Source organism: Fistularia commersonii, chromosome 19 (assembly GCF_037954325.1).
Source record: "Fistularia commersonii isolate RoL2024-O1a breed Wild chromosome 19, RoL_Fcom_v1.0, whole genome shotgun sequence".
In the NCBI taxonomy this organism is placed as follows: domain Eukaryota; kingdom Metazoa; phylum Chordata; class Actinopteri; order Syngnathiformes; family Fistulariidae; genus Fistularia; species Fistularia commersonii.
Window position 1 is genome coordinate 6,504,437 of NC_141302.1, and position 21,249 is coordinate 6,525,685.

The 21,249-nt window shown below is 41.3% G+C and overlaps 2 protein-coding genes across 3 annotated transcripts; one reads left to right on the top strand and one right to left on the bottom strand.

Moving 5' to 3' along the window:
- The first annotated feature begins 1,236 nt into the window (after positions 1 to 1,236).
- Positions 1,237 to 9,971, top strand: LOC147223584 (phospholipid scramblase 2-like). Its single transcript, XM_086165850.1, has 8 exons — positions 1,237 to 1,384; positions 1,800 to 1,867; positions 4,144 to 4,424; positions 5,361 to 5,403; positions 5,586 to 5,806; positions 6,765 to 6,926; positions 7,829 to 7,990; positions 8,615 to 9,971. The coding sequence occupies exons 2-8, from the start codon at positions 1,861 to 1,863 to the stop codon at positions 8,672 to 8,674; spliced, it is 936 nt and encodes a 311-aa protein (XP_086021976.1). The 5' UTR covers positions 1,237 to 1,384; positions 1,800 to 1,860; the 3' UTR covers positions 8,675 to 9,971.
- Positions 9,972 to 10,969: 998 nt separating this feature from the next.
- tnk1 (tyrosine kinase, non-receptor, 1) lies at positions 10,970 to 20,690 on the bottom strand. 2 transcript variants are annotated; one of them, XM_086165848.1, is made up of 14 exons: positions 20,438 to 20,690; positions 17,976 to 18,154; positions 17,558 to 17,628; positions 17,274 to 17,465; positions 16,666 to 16,818; positions 16,310 to 16,587; positions 15,320 to 15,446; positions 15,089 to 15,235; positions 14,836 to 14,930; positions 13,919 to 14,164; positions 13,423 to 13,487; positions 12,354 to 12,832; positions 12,186 to 12,281; positions 10,970 to 11,458 (listed from the first exon to the last, which is right to left on the bottom strand). In XM_086165848.1, exons 2-14 carry the CDS (start codon positions 18,136 to 18,138, stop codon positions 11,282 to 11,284), a joined length of 2,289 nt encoding a protein of 762 aa, XP_086021974.1. In that variant the 5' UTR covers positions 18,139 to 18,154; positions 20,438 to 20,690; the 3' UTR covers positions 10,970 to 11,281. The 2 variants fall into 2 exon arrangements, with proteins under 2 accessions (XP_086021974.1, XP_086021975.1); XM_086165849.1 differs by lacking the exon at positions 20,438 to 20,690 and adding an exon at positions 19,602 to 19,631.
- Positions 20,691 to 21,249: the final 559 nt, after the last annotated feature.

A 21,249-nucleotide genomic window follows, 5' to 3' on the forward strand; every position in this document is an offset into this window, starting at 1 on the left:
GTTTGATATGGTCTGCCTCTGCTGTGCTGTGGGTTTGCCAACTGGTGGAAATGTTATACTAAATGTTAAATGGATGTAACCTTAATAGACAGAGGTAATGATTCAAAAAAGCTGAGAATTAAATGAAAGTTTTGTCTTTTGGACAAAGGGCAAGAGAATAAACACTATTTCACCTTTCCCATTTATTACATAAATGCGGAACTAAGAGTTCTTATTTAGTTATGAATGATTTCATGCATTTTTGTTGAATTTGCTCCCCTGTCATCTGGTCTGCAATGGAATGTACAACTATGTTAATACATCATGATATAATGCTAATCTGATGATATTACGTCATCAGGTTATTGTTCAGTTCGAATCTGATGAATTTAATCGAATTTCTGCCCATTTTCTTCAAACATTTGTGTGTGCATGTGTGTGTGTATGTTTGTAATATCTCACACTTGTACTTTATGTGATTTCTCATATGAGGTTGTTGTGGAAATGAGCACTGTAGTGAGACTACAACGTATGCGTTACGGCCTTAGTTCCTAATAACTTTGCAAACTTGAGGAAGTTGACAAAACAAAGAGCTGATTTATAAAAAAACACAGATGCATCATAGTTAAGGTTACCCAAATGGACAAAAGGGCAGTTTCAACAGTCTCCTAATGCTTCAACTGTGAACCAATCTTGTTGGCTCCTTCAAGTGCGGTATAATCCAGTCATCGTCACCACACTGGGGAAGTCACTGCTGTTAACATTATGAAATAAAGTTTGATTAAAAGTTGAATTTAAGTACCTGATGCTACTGAAGTTTAAGTCAACTGCTTTAGTTAGTCATGCCAGAGTTGAGTAATCTATCCAGCCTGTGATTCCTTATATAGGCATGTTTACATTGATGTGGACGCTCACTGCTGTATCTGTGGGTTTGTCGCCCCCTAGTGGCCATTAGCATTATAGCACCACGGGTGGACTCGTCTAAAGGACCCTCCTGTCGATGAATGACACTAACGTGTTGCCATTTTAAGACACCGCGAAAGAAAAAAAACACTTTCATCGGAAAAAAAAACAAGTTTTGAAGACTCATAAAACAAAATGTAGACTACAATCCCTATGAATTATTTTAACGTTTAGCTATTTTGGGGCTGGTTTACAGTCGACATGCCTATCTCATGGAAACACACGGAACTCATGACGTCATTGCAGCCTCGAAAGGGAGGAGATTGCTTTGGGGAAAAAAAAACGAAAAAAAAAGAAGGGAAGAGAGCACTGAGAGAGGAGTGGCGGCGACAGAACAGCAACAAACAGGTTGGGAAGGTTGAAAATCCGCGGACTCGGCCGTTTCCACACTTCCTTTGAATTGTCTTCCCCTTTCTCTGGAGCTGAGGAGAAGCTCGGAGAGGTGAGACTCCAGCCTCGTCTCCGCTCAGCCGGATTCTTGTTACTGTTTGTGTTATTTATTTATTTTTACACCGGGATTTGTTGTTTTTGAGAATGTGAAGTGACAACAAAGGGTAGAGATTTCTTTTTCTCCCTGCCCTGACTTTCAGATGGTCAGGATTTTCCTACAGAAGAAATGCCGCCATGCTTGTAATTGAATTCGACGGTTACATAAGATCCCAATTGACTTTTAAGTGATTGATCTGAAGGGGAGGGGTTACATGTCCCACCCAACACACACACACACACACACACTGGCCATTATGTGCAGAACATCATCTTAGGGTTGTGAACTTAACAATGTGTGATTGATTGAAATAAATTGGGCTTTTTGTCTGCATCACTCATAATTATTGTTGTTTTTGTTGTCTCCACAGACTTTTGCTGCCAGAATCTTAAGGATCCTTTTCTCAGAGCGCTCCTTGCATTTCTCTAGACATGTCTGGTAAGTCGTTCTCTAAATTTGAATTTCATCCCCCCTCAGTTTCAGTTAGAGTTGTTTATGTTGCAAACTGAGGCCCACCATGTGTCGATGGACACCCTACCTCACCCCACCACTTCCTTGAGAAAAGTGTGTGTGTGGCATTATCATGCCTTGTGGTTTTGCTTGCAAGGCATGATAATTACAAGAAAACATTTGATTCTGCCTCGTTTGTCAGCTTATGTGGCTGAAGGGTCTCTTTGTGTGTGTGTGTGTGTGTGTGTCCTGGTGCTTTGGGGTTGCAGGCATGCCCGCAGTTGATAGAGGCTTGATAGTAATCTAACTGGTACCATATTTTGGGGAAGGAGTGTGAGAAGCAGGGTGGAGGACTGGTCTCTTGAAAATTACCAATGATTGGAGGGCCCGTGTGAGGGATTTACTGTTTTCTAACGCAAACCTATGTTTGTTTTGATATTCTTGATGTTACATGTGTGTGTTTAAGCGCTTCTGCGGCCCCAGGATAGGAAATGATGAGTTGTAACGACACATGGCTCCCACGTTCACTGGGACTAAAGGAGAAGTGACTCATTTTTCTTGTCATAGAAAACTGATGGAAAAGTACACAAACAAAAGTTAGCGGTCCTGGAAAACACTCTCTTTGTTTTGTACTGTAACATTACTCAACTATGACTGACATTTAACATTAGATTTATGGCAAGGAGAATATCATCTAAAAGGTCATCAATGTTTTCAACTGCATTTTGAGTGTTTACTTCTTCATGAAGCACAATATTTTTGTAAATGCAATCAAAACCTTGACTGACCCCAGACTTTGTGTGAATGAATTAAAATGCACTAAAAGTCCTGGAGGATGATGTCCGAGAAAGATCGGTCGCGTCCAGATGTGAAACAGCTGTTGCTCAGCTGAAAATGACAGTCGCAGTCTTGATGTCATTGCCCGGGCAAAGCTTGCCCTTCATACTCAGTTCCTCCCCCTGTTGCAATGCATGGTATGCAGAGAAAGGGAAAAATCCCAGCTCATTCAGAGTGGAGTCATTCTGAATGTAAAAAGTTTACAGTTCTCTCTTGTAGCACGACAGGGCTGTCTTGAGAGGGTAACAGAAACAGCTTGGTCCGCTGCCAGGCTTACTTGAAAACTGTTATGGGGCTCAGATTAAAAACAGAGTGACAACATATGGTATTTTCATTACTTTGCACTTGTAAACTGACTTTTAGTGTCCAGAAATAATTGTAACAAGTAATTATTGTAAATTCTGCTACAATATCCTGCTGGTTTATTGTTCAACGAAATTCATACTTATTTAATTTGCCTTTACCACATTAAGGATGTCTATTTCTCAAATGTATTCTTAGACATATGAAACAAAGTGTCACTGGACAAGCAGATAAGCTTGACTCAGCTTATGATCGACATGATGTTGAAACATATTATTATTATGCATGACCGGCATTGACCTGAAATATCACGCAGCAGTGGAGCACCTGTTTGCTTGTGTAGAATTCATACTTTTTATTTCAAGCCAAAGGCTGTTTCTGCACACTCCTTGTTAAGTAACATGGTGAGTATTTTGAAGAAATATCATCGATATTTTTTCACTCAGGGTTAAATAGAAAATTAAATTATCCTTTGTCCAGCAAATCTGTGTGGTTCCACATACTGCAGGAAACAATCAATTAGCATTACCACATTTAGCAAGACAGTCAGCACTCGGGTTAAGTATTCACACCTCGCTCTTACACCTTCCTATTATCCAATTGCCACATAAAGGCTTTTTATTTCCTCCGACATGTTTTATTTATGTCTCTTGTGTAACACCCTCAAGATCCCTGAGTGGCTGAGCGGACTTGAGAGCGTAGCTGAAACCAATGATCGTCTCTCAATATAGACCTATCAAAAGTCAATCTATAACCATGACGTGGTGATGACGGGCTGAAATGACGTGTCATTTTTGTAAGGCGGCATGCCACGTTTTCTGGCTATTCACTCTCCTGATAGTCTTTTCAGTTGACGCCGTGGCTTCGGGCAAGTAAGTAGCTTAGTGGATTTGCCGTCCATGTGGCAAAAAGCGGGATAATCCTCAGTAAACACATATGCTCTGTGACTGTAGAATTTGCCTCTCTATCTATGCATTTTGATATAATTTCTATACTGTATAACCTAAAAATCATGTGTGACCTCTGCCTTCGATTTATTTATGTGAAATGTCAAGTAAGTCGAATTTTGCAAACATTTCAAGAATCGCATTTGCAGTAAGTGTTTTTTTTCTTTTTCTCACCAGGCTATCCAAACCAGGCTCCTTACCCTATATCCCAGCCAGGGGGCCACTCTGTCGCCCCATATCCCATTCCTCAGGGGGGATACGGAGAACCGGGTCAAGCTCCCCCGCCAGGATTCAACATGGGCTACAGTTCGGGCCAACCCGTAGTCACGTACCAGCCTGGGTCGCTGGGCCCAGGGCCCGTGTATGGCGGGCCTCAAGGAGCCGTCGCACCAGCTCCGGCAGCACCTCCAGCTGTGGTTCCTGTTGGGGTCCCACCTGGCCTGGAATATCTGACACAGGTGGGCCAGATGTTTCTGAATATACAGATCTTCCTGTCCCAATAATCTTTCAGATCAAGGAATCCCTTGCTGGGCTTTCATGTAACTTCATTTTACATCAACCCATTTTTTTTTTTATTTGCATCAAAAGCGGTGAATCATTAACTTGTTACTGCTGCGCTTTTTATTATCTCCCTGCTTTTCCGCCTTCATGGTGAGGATAATGCTTTAACATGCATGACCCATTTGTCGTATCCGCTGAGTAAAATGTCTAAGAGTGTGTCGGGATGCATTGTGGATGGAAAATTAAAAATGTTACTGTACAGGGAAACACGTTTCTAGGCTGTACATATGACAATAAACACTTTAAACACAAGATACTCGGTTTTGGACAGCATGCAGTCACCCCATGTAGGACACTTGGAAGTTCACCGTATTTTCACTTAGAATACAGTATTCTCACTCAAATTTCTGATACTGATTGGTTTAGATAAGGACTGGTGGCTGGCTAAGACGTTCGCTCATCAGGCAACAGTATCATTTTCCACGTAGTTGGTTAACAATGGTTAGTTCAGTAAATATCAGTTCTTCATATTTATTTGCATTTTTCTTTTGCTGCTGATCCATGGCAATGTCCTTGAAAGTAACACGTGGGGGAGCCTCTTATTATAGGAGCTGGCTATACTAAGCTTGTAAATGTCGCTTTCTTATCTTATTGACCTAACACACCTTATTGAGTGTGCGTGACAACAAGTGGATGTTGTCTTTAAAAGCAAGCACTTTTCCATCCAGAAGTTCCGATTTGCGCCCATTTCACAATGATTTTTACAGCCTCTGTCTTCTTCCTTTTGATTGAGAGTAGGATCTTTGCCCTGCCCCCAAAGTGTTATCGTTCTACTGCTTTTGATTTCATATCGTCACAGTTCCTCATACATTTCTTTTCTCTTTCTGTTCTAGATTGACCAGATTCTTATTCATCAAAAAGTGGAACTCCTTGAAGGTAGAACATAAGTATTTCTGCTTGTATTTTCTCAGGCCACAAAACTTTTCTGTAACAACCACTGCTCTGAACTTAAACCCCGTCAGGAATAAATCAAGATTCAGTGACAGCTGCCGCTGGACTTCTGTACTAAAGTCATTCACCCTTAACTCCCTGTTTCCATTCTTTCCAACCCCACCCAGCATTCATTGGGTTTGAAACCAACAACCAGTATGAGATAAAGAACAGTCTTGGCCAAAAGATTTATAAAGCCAAAGAGAAGAATGACTGCTGCACCAGAAACTGCTGCGGCTCGCTGCGCAGTTTCGACATGAAGATCAAGGACAACATGGACCGAGAGGTTATCCGCCTCATACGACCTTTCCGCTGTGTTTCCTGCTGGTGTCCCTGCTGCCTGCAAGAGGTGCGTGTGTATCTGCACGTGCGGCAAAAAAATTGGTTCTCAGTACACTCTTCGGGAATGAAAGAATCAAAGACACTGAGAAGTAACCATTTACTTAAGTGCGGTGTGATAATACCTTCATTAGATCTGTTAATATTCAACTGTGCCGATTCCTTGAAAGTTTATGGTTTTATGTCAACGTGTGCAAATATAGTGGGGTCAGTGAAGTTAGTTTGAATATGCTGGCTTTAAATAACATTTAGCAAGCAAAATGTTTAACAAAAAGCACAAAACTAACAAATAGGGTGAGGAAATGTGATCTAGTTAAAGTTCAATATGTCAAAGGGAGTGAAAGAAAACATGACTCCAGATAGGAATTTATTTTCTCAAACTGACTGGTGATGTCTGATTTCTTTCCAGCAGAAGCATTCTAACAGAGTGGACTGCTTAACCTACTTCTGTCTGACACATTATATCAAAATAGCACAAAAATGACTCCTGAGTGAGCGGCTTGTTTTCGTAGGCATTTGTTGTTTCTTTGTCCTCCTGTCTATGTGGCACGGAACTGAGTGGCATTTTGATGTCTGTGCGCTAGGGTGTGCGGGAAGGGTTTGTCAAGATGATGAATGTCCCTTTTGTCTCTCCGAATCATCCAAATTGCCCCACCCCACTTCCAATTCAACTCCCCCCCCCCCCCTCCCTTAATCCCCGTCTCTGTTTAAATTCATTATTGGCGGTTTAACTTTCCCATGGAGCTGGACCCAAGCTTCTACACTGAGATTCTCTGTTAACTGAGCAGACAAGAGCCATGTGAGATCCATTACTTTTGTTATGTGGTGTCACAATGGTGCAGTCAGAAGCTTCCTCTTTCCTGACATCCAGCATGTGTAAATTCATGACATTTTATTAGTAGCTGTCAAGAGTCCAGGGTCGAGGGCAATGAGGTAACTCGTCTTGATTTTGTTGTTGTCGCCAACAGATGGAAGTCCAAGCGCCACCAGGTACCACCATAGGCTACGTCAAACAGGACTGGCACCCTTTTGTACCAAAGTTTTCCATCCAGGGAGCTGACAAAGAAACACTGATGAAATTGGAAGGGCCCTGCTTTGCCTGCAACTGCTGTGGTGACGTCAACTTTGAGGTAAGCTTGGAGAGCCAGAGTGATGCTACAGAAGTATTGGTGTGATATTAAGATATCTTTATGCACCAAGTGTGTGTGTATATTTCTATGAAGTACTATTTATTGTTAAACTTAACCAGGGGTACATCAACCATATCTTTGCCAAACTAAAATCGGCCTGTGGCCACGTCTCTTAGGGTGGGACTGATAAGTACAAGAACATGTAATGTTGAATGCAGTGCAGTGCTTTAGACCAGTGGTCCCCAACCCCCGGGCTGCGGACCGGTACTGGCCCTGGATCAATTGGTACCGGGCCGCACAAGAAATAATCAATTATTTCCGTTGGATTTATTATCTGAGTCTGAACAATCTTTATTTTGAAAAATCTTTTTATTTTGCAAAATGACCGCAATCTCTCTGTTACATCTCGGTCACTTGAGCGCCAAAAATGTAACCACAAGCAAGCAAAATGTGTAAAAAACATGTCAGATGGAAAGTTTCTTTTCGAAGGGGAAAAGGTGGATCCACACAGTGGATTCACGTTTATTATTATAGTCGCAATTTTAACAATCTACGTGTACCTCAACCCCCCCCCTCCAGTCAGCAGTAAAATTGTCAAGCATTGACCGGTCCGCGGTGATAAAAAGGTTGGGGACCACTGCTTTAGACAATCCCTGCCTGGCAGGTTACATTAATGCTGTTGCTATTTCAATTTTTTCGGTGCTATTGGAGAGGAAAAGTTAAGCTGTTATATAACCATATAAAAATTGATGTTATTTGTGAAGTGAGTTGAACTTTATTTTTGACATCATGCTTCAGAAGGTTAGGCATATCTGGAGACACCTGCCCTGAATGTCAGCCACCTCTATCGTTGACAATTCTGACTTCACAATGCAAATCCTGTTGTTAATTTTGCTCTTCAGCTGAAGGGGAAAGATGGCGGTAAGCCCATCGGTCGCATCAGCAAACAGTGGAGCGGCCTTCTGAAAGAGGTGTTCACCGACACGGATAACTTCGGCATCCAGTTCCCTCTGGACATGGATGTGAAGATGAAAGCTGTGCTCATGGGAGCTTGTTTTCTTATTGTAAGTCCCATTTGTTTGTTCTTTTTAATTGATTTTGCTTTCCAGCGCTCTGTCTCAGAAGCAGGTTCTGTTGAGTTTCAGAGTAACACACCTGACTGATGCTTGATCCTACACCTCACCGATATCAATTATACACTGATTGGTTTCAGTAGGCTACTATAGAGGGCTTGGCCACCCTGGTCTCTGTAAATGCGTGTATTACTCAACAGGCCATTACTATTGCAAACCCATGACAGGCTCCCTCAACCCTAGCATCTTTTTCAGGTCCTTAAACAATTTCCCTCAGTGGACTCAAACTCAGGTCAGAGAGGCGTAAAAGCCCTGGCCTTCGAAACCAAGTTTAGCCAAGACCTCACTGGTGTTTTAATTGGTAGCTCATGAACCAGTTAGCACTGACGCTTTGAGATACCTTTCTACCCATTGCTTCTACTACCTTACTGTAAAACTCAATTCGAGACTCTTTCAATTTTAAAATACAATTTCTTTGAAGCTAAATAATATAGATAGCCACAGACTAGTTGACTTGAAAGTCAGCAGGACAGCCAATGCTTTGGACTTTCACAACTCTGCTACTGTTTGTTAATTCAGAGCATTTCCGTCTTTTTTTTTTTTTTCTCTCGACAGGATTTCATGTTCTTTGAGAAGGTGGGGGAGGCCAACCAGCGCAGCACTGTGTTTTCATAACACAGGAAAAGGAAGAGACCAACGGGTTGAGAATGTATACTCCAAGAAGTTTTTCATTGTTTTTCCAAACAACTTGTTAATGTTAATTTTTGTTATTCTTTCTAAATGAAGGCTCCTGCCTCTATGTTGCCAATACAAGAGCTCTTAAATCCACATAGCAGTAGGTGCCAGTCAGATCATATTCCATGCATGCCATGGATGCTTCATAATCTACCCTAACTCAGTGAGCGATTGGTTGCAATGTTGCCAGTGTTTCCAGCAAATCATAACCCCATGAGGTCTATTCACTGTTTTTTTGGTTGTTGTATTTTTTTAAACACTGCTTTTTGTCTGAGTGAACATAGCTTTTACTGAAATGCACTCCAAACTAAGAAGCCTTCTTTATCATTCGCAGTGCCTTCAAGAGACGTAAGTTAGGCATTCGCTTCACATTACACTGACGTTTATCTTTAATATTGATGCACTACGCTCATATAATAGTATGTTAGAATAGAGAATACATTATATTGCTGTATTCATGTTTAGATGAATAATGTCGGACTTTAAATGAAAAACCAAGACGCTAGTCACAGTGAGAGGATGCCTAAGAGGAAGTTGCTGTGTAAAATAGTTGAATGTTTTGTGTCTTGACTCAACAGCAAGTTGTGACAGGCTGACATGATGTCCCAAAGTACTTTTTCTCTACCTCTCAGCCACCCTCTCCTTTCAGCTTTGTGCACACAAGCTGACGACATTTCACCTGTGTTTTAAATACCGCCTCCCTTGAGCGGGCGCCATGGAGACTATGCCAGCAGTCCTTTTTCTCTAGATACCACTGATACAAGAGAGAGGGAGAATAGGTTTGTGGAGATGGAGGGGGCGTTAAAATAGAAGAAGTTGAGGTTGGCAATGGTTACAGCAGAAAGATATCAAAATGTGAACTTTTCAGGCCATTTGATTAATTTGCCTTAGAATCAGCCAAGTTGTTGCTCTCTTAATCTTGATAGCATCCCTTTTATAGCCTTTATAACTTTTTACACCTACTTCAAGACCATTGATCTGGATCATACTATTTACAGGAATTTCATGTTCTTTTTATAGCCACTCTAGCAGCCTCTATGCAAAAAGTATCACACTCATTTGATGCTTGGGACTATTTGATGTTCATGTGCCGCATATGTTCATTTCTCATCCAGTTTTGTACCAGTTAATTTTTCTACTATGTGAATCATACTTTTTAAAAAATCATTTCAAACTCTTTCCAAAATGGAAGAGAAAAAAAGCCATATTAAATCATTGTTAAAATTCTGTAAGTGAATGTACTCGTCTTGCTTGCATTGGGTGTCCAGTTTAAAAAGAAACAAAAAAAAAACCTTAGTAACCGGTTCCAAAAGTGGAACATCTGGTTTTGCTGGAAACAGAGTCCGCCCTCAGAGGGATATCCTCTCTGAAATTCTGATTATGGAAAAAAGGAGAGCCTACTAAACTCCATTGTCCATTGTAAATTGTGCCAAATCTTGAATGATGTTGGACTGACACAATCTCTGTCAAAATGCATTTCTCCCACATTTTTCAATCTTCAAATAACTTCTGCATATTTTTATCACAACATGCAACCTGGGAGCGCATACACACACACACACACACACGCACATTAATGCTTCTTAATTCGACATCCTGGTCTTGTCTTTCTGCTCGAGTTGTTCCCCTTTTCTTCTCAGCCCAGTCATAACTAAAATCAATCACGAAGGACTTCATCTAAATGTTCTTGATGATTTAGAACTTTCAATTCCTTGATGGGGGGTGTGGTACAGTAGCTCTTCGGCCTCACAGCACGAAAGACACTGGTTCGATTCTCAGACAATGGATGGATGGATGGACGGACCCCCTTAATGGGGTCTTAATGGGGTCTTCATCAGTCTGCAAAGTCTCTCAACTATCTGTGGTTTAGGTGGGGAAAAAAATGACATCATTCGCTTGAATAATGTAAATAGAATGCAGATGAACACACCCAAGCTGTCTAAACAACAAACACTGTTACTGAGCACCAGAGCCCATAGCGTGATTTATTTAAGAGAATCTGACAATATTTATCCAGTTTTCTTGAAGCTTGATTTAGCAGCAGGTTTCTCGCAGTGTGACGTGGACGGCTATTCCTAGTAACCAGTATTGTACCAGCGAGGTCCCTTGGTTATTGACATTTGAAATGCATACAGAAAACAAAACCAGATCGTCTCTTTTCATAGAATTTGTAAGTTCATTAAATTATGCGTTTTATGTTATAAAACTACAGTCATCACCGCACCCGACCTCTGAAAAGATCAATTTATTTAACATTACGATCATGAAGGAGACATATATACACGGTCATAGTTTACAAAAACAATTGGCAAAGACCACTTACTTTTGTCAATAGTATAAAAAGTCACAGAACAATCGGTTTGTCATAAATGTTTTTCTGTTTAAAGTGTATTTTTAAATACATGAAATATACAGTATAGAACCATCACTTAACTTATTTCTAGCTTTGTCGAGATGATAACGCCACATGACATATCAACACGTGAGTTTACGAATAAGATGGAAGAGTCTAGCGTCCCGGCCTTGCGGAAGATCCCGCCCATCAATTTAGACCCGTCTTCCGGCGCTGATCTGAGGTCGGTCCCGGTCCCCGGGGCCGGTTCTGTCGTCCCGTGACCAGCGGATCAGGTATTGACTGGCTAACTGCAGGTTCCACTGGTACCGGGAGAGAATTCGCAGGCAGTCCTCTTTGGAGCAGAGGCTCAGCAAGTACAACTGCTCCAACTGAGAGGATGAGAGAGGCAGGGCTTAGAATCTGTCGGCAGATCTTGAATCCCAGCACGTGTCTTCGTTTCAAATGAAACCGCTTGCTCTGATATTTTCATGGGTTATATGATGAACAAAACAAATGACACAATACTTGTGGATGTCACAAAGTTCATTCAGGAGCTTTGATGGATCGAAGTTAATAATTACACAAGCACCTCAAGTGAGACGCGAGGATATAGAAAAGTTCACGACTGTATTTGATCACATGATCGATTGCTCATGTCCTAACCCTGAGCCACAGGTGTTAGATATTTTGCAATTTAATTTTTATTTATAAATGAAAGTCAGCATACTTTTAAATGCTTCCCTTAACCAAGATATTAAAATCATGACTCATCTAATCACCGGGAAAAAAACACATTTAAAACATTAATACTAGATTACTATACCGCCCTATATTTTTTATCACTGCCAAATTGAACCAACCGATCTTAAAATGCGATAACTAAAATATTAAAATAATCCAAGAATATTAGTTGGTTCATAATTGTAATATTTTAAAATAATTTAAATATTTAACAGTAAAGTATTTTTGTCTCATTCATTCTCTTACTCACAGCTTCACTGAGTCGTGTTGTATGTAATCTTAAATGACATTTTGACAAACCAGCAATGTTGCCGTGCAACAACAGATGGATATGCGGCTACTGATATCTGCCTCTGACCTCTATCGTAGTCTGACCTTGAGTTGCTGCTCTGCTCGCACCGGATTCCAGTCACTGCGTTGAAGTGCCATCCGAACCTCATCGATGGTTGCTCCGTGTACGGCCTCCATAACCTGAGCGAAACAATCCAAGCTTGAGTTTCAAGCAGAACAAAACTCTCCGGAGGTTAAAAAGCAGTCCGGTACCTGTGAGACGAGGGTGTCTTTTGTGTGCGCTACATGAGGCGACTTTTCCCGGTCCCGATCTCGGAGTCGTTCTTTTTCCCTGATATCTGATGGCTCATCCAGCTGCGGGGTAGAGCGCGCCATGTGAGACATCTTGACCAGGTTTGTGCCTCCGACGCCTTGCTGATTTTGGGGCGGAGGCTGAGGTTGCTGCTGTGCTGGAGGGGCATAGTGGGGGGGCCAGGTGGGGCCGAGGGCGGGGTGGACTGTTGGCCTCCTCTGGGGTTTCAAATTTAATCGCTTTATATTTGGGGGTGGCGGCCGGGGCGGGGGGTTGATGCTGGCCTCACTGAACCTACGGGGGTCCTGCTGTATCACCACACTATGAGCTGAAGTCACCATGGGTATTACTCTCCCCTGGTTGTCCACTTTGGCCAGAGGTACTGTGTGCTCCCGTGGCTTTTGCCCACTCAACACCGATTCCAGGCTCTGGGACAAACCTGGAGAAATCATTTGGTGAACATTATACCGCTGTGGGAATGATATTGTTTGAGCTCAGTCGATTATTAAATACTCGAATCATTTCCGAATAAGTTTTTTGACTACTTAGCAAAATCATATTTCAAATAAACCACCATTGATGCTGAAAGTACTTTGTGTGTTAGATGCCAGTAATGGTGAAGAATGAATCGAAACAGTAGAAGCACTAAACATTAGACACATTAATACAATTATTGAATCCATTTTTTTTTTTTTTTTTTGTAAAGACAACCAATTTTATGAGGAACTAAGTGATATGTTGATTATATATAGATGAAGCTGATTTCAGTCTGAAGGAACTTGGATTATAAAATTTCCCACAAATTAATATCTGATTTGGTAAGTTTGACCTCTTAATTGAGACCAGCAGACTGTTTTATGCAGTTTCAGGGGCATGACATCTGTTTTAGAGGTATTTTGTACAATTGCCGTTATTAGATATAAGCAACCCTACTTTTCACAGTAAATGCATAGAAGTCTGTCTTGCACTCCTACAGAGAGCATTGTGAACATCCAAAGCAGCTGGCTCTACATGAGCCATTAGTCTTACCTGACAGCTTTCGTAGGTTGGAGAACTCTTTCTCCCTGACAGGCCCCGACCTCCAGTTACTGCTTCTGTAAATATCACAGTATTTACAACTCATCCTTCCACACGCATTAATAACTGTCAGCAGCCATGAGTTCATTGTAGCATAACTGACTCAGACTGGAGCAGACAATAGCCATCTGAGACACATGTGAAAACAAAATCAAACAGTTTGGTTTGTAGTTTTGTGCAGAAATATCTAACAAAAATAAAGCACCAAAGACCTTAAGGGCATAAGATGCTATCGCATTGATGAAAATGAATCGATAGAAATTAGAACTAGATATTACGTTTCACTTCAACTTAAAGGAATCCCCTGTGAGGGAGGCCAGACTGCTGTAGGACTTTTAGCTGAACTTGTAGAGTTAAGTATAATTCCCTAGTCATTTCACTTCAGAGCAGCTTCTTTGCAATCCCTGCAGATAACATGTAGAATGTGCTTCACAGAAAGATCACTGACTCGTCCAATCTCTCGGGTGTTCCCCAGCAGCGATCAGGATGGAGGTCTCCGTGCGCCGTGTGTTGCAAACTCCCTTTCAGGGGTCCTGAGATGTGAGCACCGCTCGGAGCAGTGTTGGGTCCATAGTTGTTTGAAGTATTTACCGCAGCCGCGGCAGCAGAGGTTGACGGTGCGATGATGCTGGCGGGAAACCAACCGACTGTCAGGGTCCTCTGGTTCTGCCCTCGCCACTCACTCATCTCCAGGCTGCAAATGGGAGACCAGGACATTGCAGTCAGTTTCAGTGTTTGAACCGGTCACTGTCAGAACAAGCCATGGCCTTCTTATATTAGCTATTTTAATTTTGAACTGAATATAACGCTGCGTGTATTATATCCGAATGAATGATGAAAACATCCCATCTTGTCCAACGAGATTCTTTAACATGGTACCTTGCCGGTTACAACCTGCTATATGCTGCGGACCTAAGGTGAACAGGCATTTGCAGTTATTCAAATTATGTCACTCTCTTCATGTAAACGTAGTCATTTGAATATTTTACCTTTTTAATTGTTTATAGCAATTTTTTTTTTGTGGGCGCCTTACGAAAAAAAATTACACCTTACAAAAAGTTAAAATGATTTCAACAAATTAATAAGTAATTGAATCTATTATTTGTTTTTAACTCGATCTTACTGCCTGATTGATCCTGTTTATTTCTTTTGTCTGTGCATACATTTTAAACCTGTAAGCAACTGATGCATCTGTTGTGTAAAGCCAACTGAAGACAGCTTCCCGACTGCTGAATTTAGCTCAATCCAACAGACAAAAGCAACAAGGAGCATGCCGACTTAAACCAGGCTTCTCAACAAAGCCCTTTTGTCTCGGTCTGAGGTTTTCCTTTACGCTTTTTGTCCCACCCTTCTATCTCTTAGTACCCGTGGTCTACGACGGTCACAAGGTCGTTGGCAGCGAGTTCAAGTTTTCTGGGTTCAGAAAACTCCCTTGTTGCTTGGACTTCCATTGGTTTTGCCTGTGGAGAATGGGTGAGAAATGAGCAAAAGGTTTACTTAAAGCTTATCAAAAAAATGAAAATATTTACAAAAAAAAAATTGAATCCGAGAATGGAGTGCAAAAAGGATATGCAAATAAATGAGTTCAGAGAAAGTTAGGAATCATCATGTTACGGACCTCCGACACCATTGTGGTGAGCTGGCCAAAGCTGGGCCTGTCACTGGGGTTAAAAGTCCAGCACTTCCTCATGATGGCATACAGTTCTTGGGGACAATCTGGTGGCTTTTCCAAACGCTCACCCTCCCGTTCCACACGCCAGAGAATCTAAGAACGATAGAATAAACTTACATAATTTTGCTTGCGATTGGAACAAATACATAGAGTACACAGATCACTGAACAGGCGTACCTGTCTGCCTGTCAGACCGAACCATGGCTCTTCACAGTAGGTGAACATCTCCCATAAAGTAATGCCGAACATCCAAACGTCCGAGGAGTGGGAGAAGGAGCCGATTCGGAGACTCTCCGGTGCACACCTAGCGGAAAAGCATGTATTAATGAAAAAAAAACAAAAAAAAAACCCAGGGGAAATAAGAATTAGCGCGGTCATCCGACAATTAACTCTTGAAATACAGCATGCACAGATGGGAATACAATGAACAGTAGCGTTTGGTGTCAAGGGTTCATACTTCTATCAAGATATTTTGAATGCTTGCTCCAAAGATTCCAAAGCACAGTGAATGTGCTGAGTCATGCATTCACCACATTGCACCATAACAAAAAAGGAAATCATGAGACATTGGAATTTTTTATTAAAACAAATTAAAGGAACTACTCATGACAACAGTTTGTTGCAGTGAGTGCTTTGCCAAATTATACTACCTTGGAATTTAACATTATACTTTAACGTGGTGAATACATGAGGTACTATATGTACATAAAAGCATAGTAGGATGTGCATCAAATGATATTTGAAGTAAACCATCGACTCTTCCCCTTTGCTCAGCTAATGAAAGGGAGATGAGTGTTTATGTTAATACTGCACACACACACAAAGGGTATTTTTCATTGTATGACCAAGAAGATGTAATTGAGCAGTCAGATGGAGACAGTTTTTCTTGAATTACTTTTGTTAGCCTGGAGAAAGATCGTCTGAGGGAGTTGGTTCAGAATAGAGAACAGACAGTTTACGGCGCTAATGATCAGGAAGTAAACTTTGTTTTATAGCAAATAAGCCTTCAGCTAATTCAGAACAACGCAGACAGCATCCTTTAAAAACACGTCAGGCAAATTACGCCCTGCCAAAAATGCATGAAAAAGGTTCGCATTCTTGATAATGATTATGGCAACAATTTCAAATAAAGAAAGTATGTTCCTAAATCAGACCTCCCATCCTTACCAAGCAAAGGGGATCCTCCTGTGCGCTGACATGATGTAGTGATCCGTTTCTTGGGTCAGGCCTCTCATCAGGCCAAAGTCCCCGATCTTCACAAACTCTCTGGAGGCCAGCAGGACATTTCTGGCAGCCAGGTCCCTGTGGATAAACCTCCTGGTCTCCAGGTAATCCATACCTGCCACGATCTGAGTGGCGAAGAGCCAGAGGCGCACCAGAGGGTACTCGTACTGACGTGAGCGCAGCATGTCGTACAGCGAGCCCAAAGTGGCCAGCTCTGTCACCTACAGAAAGGATAAAAGGAATAAGTGAGTATTAGCACTTAAACGGTTGCATTACGTAAAAGAATAGGCTTTTTTTACCATCTTGAGGGGCTGAGTAAGCACCACGCCGTAGAGCCGTATGATGTTGGGATGGTCTAATGACTGCATGGTGGTCACTTCTTGGAGAAAGTCTGTCAGAGTATCTGTATGCTTGGCCATGCTGCTCCTCAGCGATTTCACCGCTACAGGCAGCTAAGAGTTAAAATAAAGACTTTCAATTCCGGCTTGATCTAAGGTTGGACAACACATATATCTATACTTAACATGGTCTCAATAATAGTTTTTTTGGTTTAATTTTCCAGTACTTTTCAGTAAATCATGGTCAAAATTTCATAGGCAAACAGAAAACTAGTCCCACCACTCTGCTTTGACACTTGAGGAATAAGCAATCTCCTCTGCAACCAATGAAACATTGCTTTATTGACTTCACGTGAAATTTTGATTCCAAAAGTATGTCCTCGCACACGTGAAGAGGCCAAAACCCAAAATTGGAACAGGTAAAAATCCTGTCTCCCCAAATAAAAACATACAGACAGTAAAGTGGCCTAGTTTTTCTGACTGACATGTTATTTAGCCCCAGGGATGCCAAAGGTTCGTCTGTGACCTTCAATTAAAGCAGAATATCAGAAGATGTCGGTGTCTCTTACCACTCTCCCGGTGGGTGTGTGCCACTCTCCCCTCCTCACCACCCCAAAGGATCCAGAACCCAGTTTCTCTCCTAGAATCAGCTCACTGTCCTGGATCAGCGATGGTAGTGCCCTGCTGCTGCCATCGGAGCTCTGAGCCACACTGCTTCCACTGTTCTGCTCGCTGTTGTCCGGACCTCGACTGTTTAACACCTGCATAAATCAATAACTTGCCCTGTCAGAGTGATGGCGCTCAATGCTCTGCACCACAAAACAACACCATGGATTAATTTGATGCCTCACACCTTTGGCATCCATGACCGCACCCGTGAATTTGTCTTCTGCCGTTTCAGAGCCTCCATTAACCTCCTTTGTGCTAGAGGATAAAATGAAAAAAACAGCCTTAACCACAGGAAAACTTTTTGAGTATGTTTGAAAGCAAAACTGAAAGAACAATTAAATTCAATATGTCCGTCTGCACGACATGTTATATTTCTTTAGCAAACTGCAAGTGTGGGCAGGAATAATTTTTGAAATGTTTGTCTGCAGCGGCAGTGTAACCACCCCCAAAATAAGAGACATCCTCAATCGATTCAAGACCCGCTTTGTGTTGTGCTGAACCAAACATCGGAGATCGAATTCAGAGAAAATCTTCATCCGCCTAAAGAAGACGAACATTGATTTTTACTCGACACGGGTCAAAACTGAGACAATGGAGCTCACCGGGTTTGCTGACCCCTATATGTTCCAGGTCAGACTCCTTCACGTAGGCAAAGTGCTCAATGCGAGTGATATTGAGACCATCTCGGATGCGCAGGTAGAACTTCTCCAGCTGGACTTCGGCCAGGAGACTGTACAGCCACTGAGTGTCCTGGTCCATCACCATGACCTGGCCAGGCTACCTTCAGGACAATAATGTTTGAGAAATGGGGAGTGTTTTATTTTATGCAACATTTCAGAGTTTCCAATAACATGAAATAGTGGAATTCTTTTATTGTCACTATGATCATTTTCTGGAGGAGATAACGTTTGCCTCTGACGAAGCATGGCGGAACAACAATATTCCGGGGAACTCGCTCTTCCACCTCCCATTAAGCGGTATCTTTGTTCCCGCTCATGCTTGGCTGAGTTTGCACAGAAACCTTACGAAGAACTTCTAAATGAAGAGGGTGTTCAGCTTTTACTTCTTTGGAAGTGTTCAGTAAGAAGGGATTTCAAACCAGCAGCTACTTGACTGTCAGTCGGGAATGTTTATGGTGTTAATGGCAGAGCACTAAAGTTTAAAAAAAAAAAAAAGAAAGAAAAACATGGAGGCAAGAAACGCAAAGTTGATCTGTTCTCAGAACAGTGAAAGGAGTTATGACGCAAATTTAACCTGTGGTGAAACGAGAACCGGAAATATTATCTTGTCAGTGGGTTTGGGGGCCACCAGTTGGACCAGATCTTGCTCACACAGAACATTAGACAACTTAAGTCATTATGTAAGCTCAAATAACTCCATAAACAGAAGACTTTAGCATGGAGTCTGCTCACATTGAGGAATGAAAAAAATAAAATAAAAATGATTATATATTATTATATAATATAATATATATATGTGTGTGTGTGTGTGTGTGTGTGTGTGTGTGTATGTGTGTCCTTTTTTTCTAAATATACTTTAAAGAAGAGCTTCCTTACTTTAGTGAAGCTTATCAAAATAAAACAGCTGCTGCTGCTGTTGAACTGGTCTGGAAAACCTCCAAAGACTGTCTTTGCTGCAGGCTTGGATTTCACATTTGTAAAGAGCTTCTGGATGCAGAATTCACTTAATAACAATTAAGATGTTTATTGCCATGGTGTTTCTTGCTGATGTTTACTTTCATTTCCTCCAAGACGGAAATACTCCCAAAATTCTCATCATCTTTTTTTTTTTTTTCCCTAACACAATATATTGCTTGATTTTTGTAATATTTGATGACTTTTTAAAGGTGACTTAAATATCACTTTACTCAGGGTTCTTTCTCATGTGAAGTAAGAAAAAAAAAACAATGACAAAATGTGACCAGCAAGTTTAAACTACATTGATGGCTGTCAGCAATGATGTGATGAATCCCAATTTTCAATGTAAAAAAACACATCAATATTTACCAGTTTTGTTGTGCAAGGCATAGACAAGGCATAGAGCAAAAAGGATTTTACACATATCTCGTAAATACAGTTGAAGGCTTTCACTGCCATTAATCATTGTCTTATCAGAGGAGACAAGCAACATTCATGTTATCCACCAAGGGAAAAATTAACATCTACACTCAAACATCTTACTCAGCACTAAGGTCTGTCTTTATAGCAAATGAAATTTAAGAATCATACCTGAGGGGGGCCTGTCAGGACTTGATCCCTTTCGATCACTTTCTAGCAACGTTTCAGAGCACAGATACCTATCACTGGTTTAATTGAAGGCTAAAATGTGGTAAACAAACTGGCCTCTATGATCATTCTGTTGTATGTACAGAGAGATCAATTTTTAACCCACTGCACTGTTATGATTGTCTCAGTGTGATGGCATGTGCTTCTTATTGAACGCCAGGACAGGGTTTTGGCATTTTCCAGTGATTCCTTCCCAGCTCTATAGCGTTTCTGTTGGATGAGGAATAAACAGAGGTAAAACGTGATTGCTAATGTTTCCATTTGACCTTTTTATTGACTTAAACATAATCCGAAGAGGGGTCAGATGCTTTGCCAGATGTAATACATTTAGAATTTTTTTTTTTTTAACTGTTTAACTACTCCTTACCATCCTAGACAAACCCAGACTATTTGTTGTGTGTGTCACAACAAATAGACATGTATTTGACATGTCTTTTCCACACCCGGGCAGGTATCCTAGTTCATTTTGACACAATATACATAACCGTTCTGTCCTGGAATTCAAAAATGTCTCCATTTTTGCAGGTTCATCCACATATTTCATTGGCTCAGTGGTATTCAGATGTAAATATTTCAGACTAATGCATCAGAGATGACAGAAGCAACTATCATTAGACTGGATTAAATATCCCAGCTCAACGCCAAACACCGAGGTTGAAAACTGGGCCATCAAGGTGCCCCTCTGAGAAGCAGGTTGAGGATTAATCCGCAAAGCAGCTCAAACCATTTCAAAAAAGTGAAATCCGAGAAATAACACCGAGCAAGCCACCGATCCCTACCGTTCGAGACAATATCCTTCTTCTGCGTTCTTCGGGTGGGGTTTATTAACCACACACGCCCAGGGACCCTTGATCCATACCGGCCTCGAACCACAACACAGCTTCGGCTCCCGAATTTGCGCCCCCGAAAAAACAATCGCGGTGCGAGAAATCCAGTTTATAGGTTATATGTCCTTATTCCTGTCGGGGATCGCCAAAAGCGCGCTACAGTCCTGGTCTACCTGCGTGACTTCCGCCCCACCAATCACCGCTCGTCATCAAGCCACGCCCCCTTGTGACCTGCCTCACCTGGCCTGCAAACACCTTTCCGGATTATAAAAATAAAATAAAATCATTACAATGTGGCAATTTTCTTTCATAGTAAGTCAGTTAAGTTTGATACCTTCTCCTAAACATGACATAGTTCCTATCGTATTTGTATGTTTTTTTTTGGGGGGGGGGGGCGGGGGGGGGTGTACTAATCATTTACTAATGTCAGTAACCTAATACACAGTATGCATGTGCACATTTTAAAATTATTAATTGAAATTAATTGAACTTAACTGATTCCGATATGTAACTGTTCTGCATTTTTTCATCAATAGGTCTAAACTGTATTTAGTATGTCCAATCATTTTAATATATTTGAATCATCTCCAAAAAGGGTGCAACAAAACTAGAGGTTATTACTGTATTAGACTTCAAAATTGCAGTGAGACTCATGTAAGAAACTGAATTTTAAGCAATGACTCGGTTTGATAATGTGTTGTTTTCCTTCACACGACCACTTTCTCGTTAACTGTTTTCCTTAGTCACAGTGGGAAGGCTCCTTC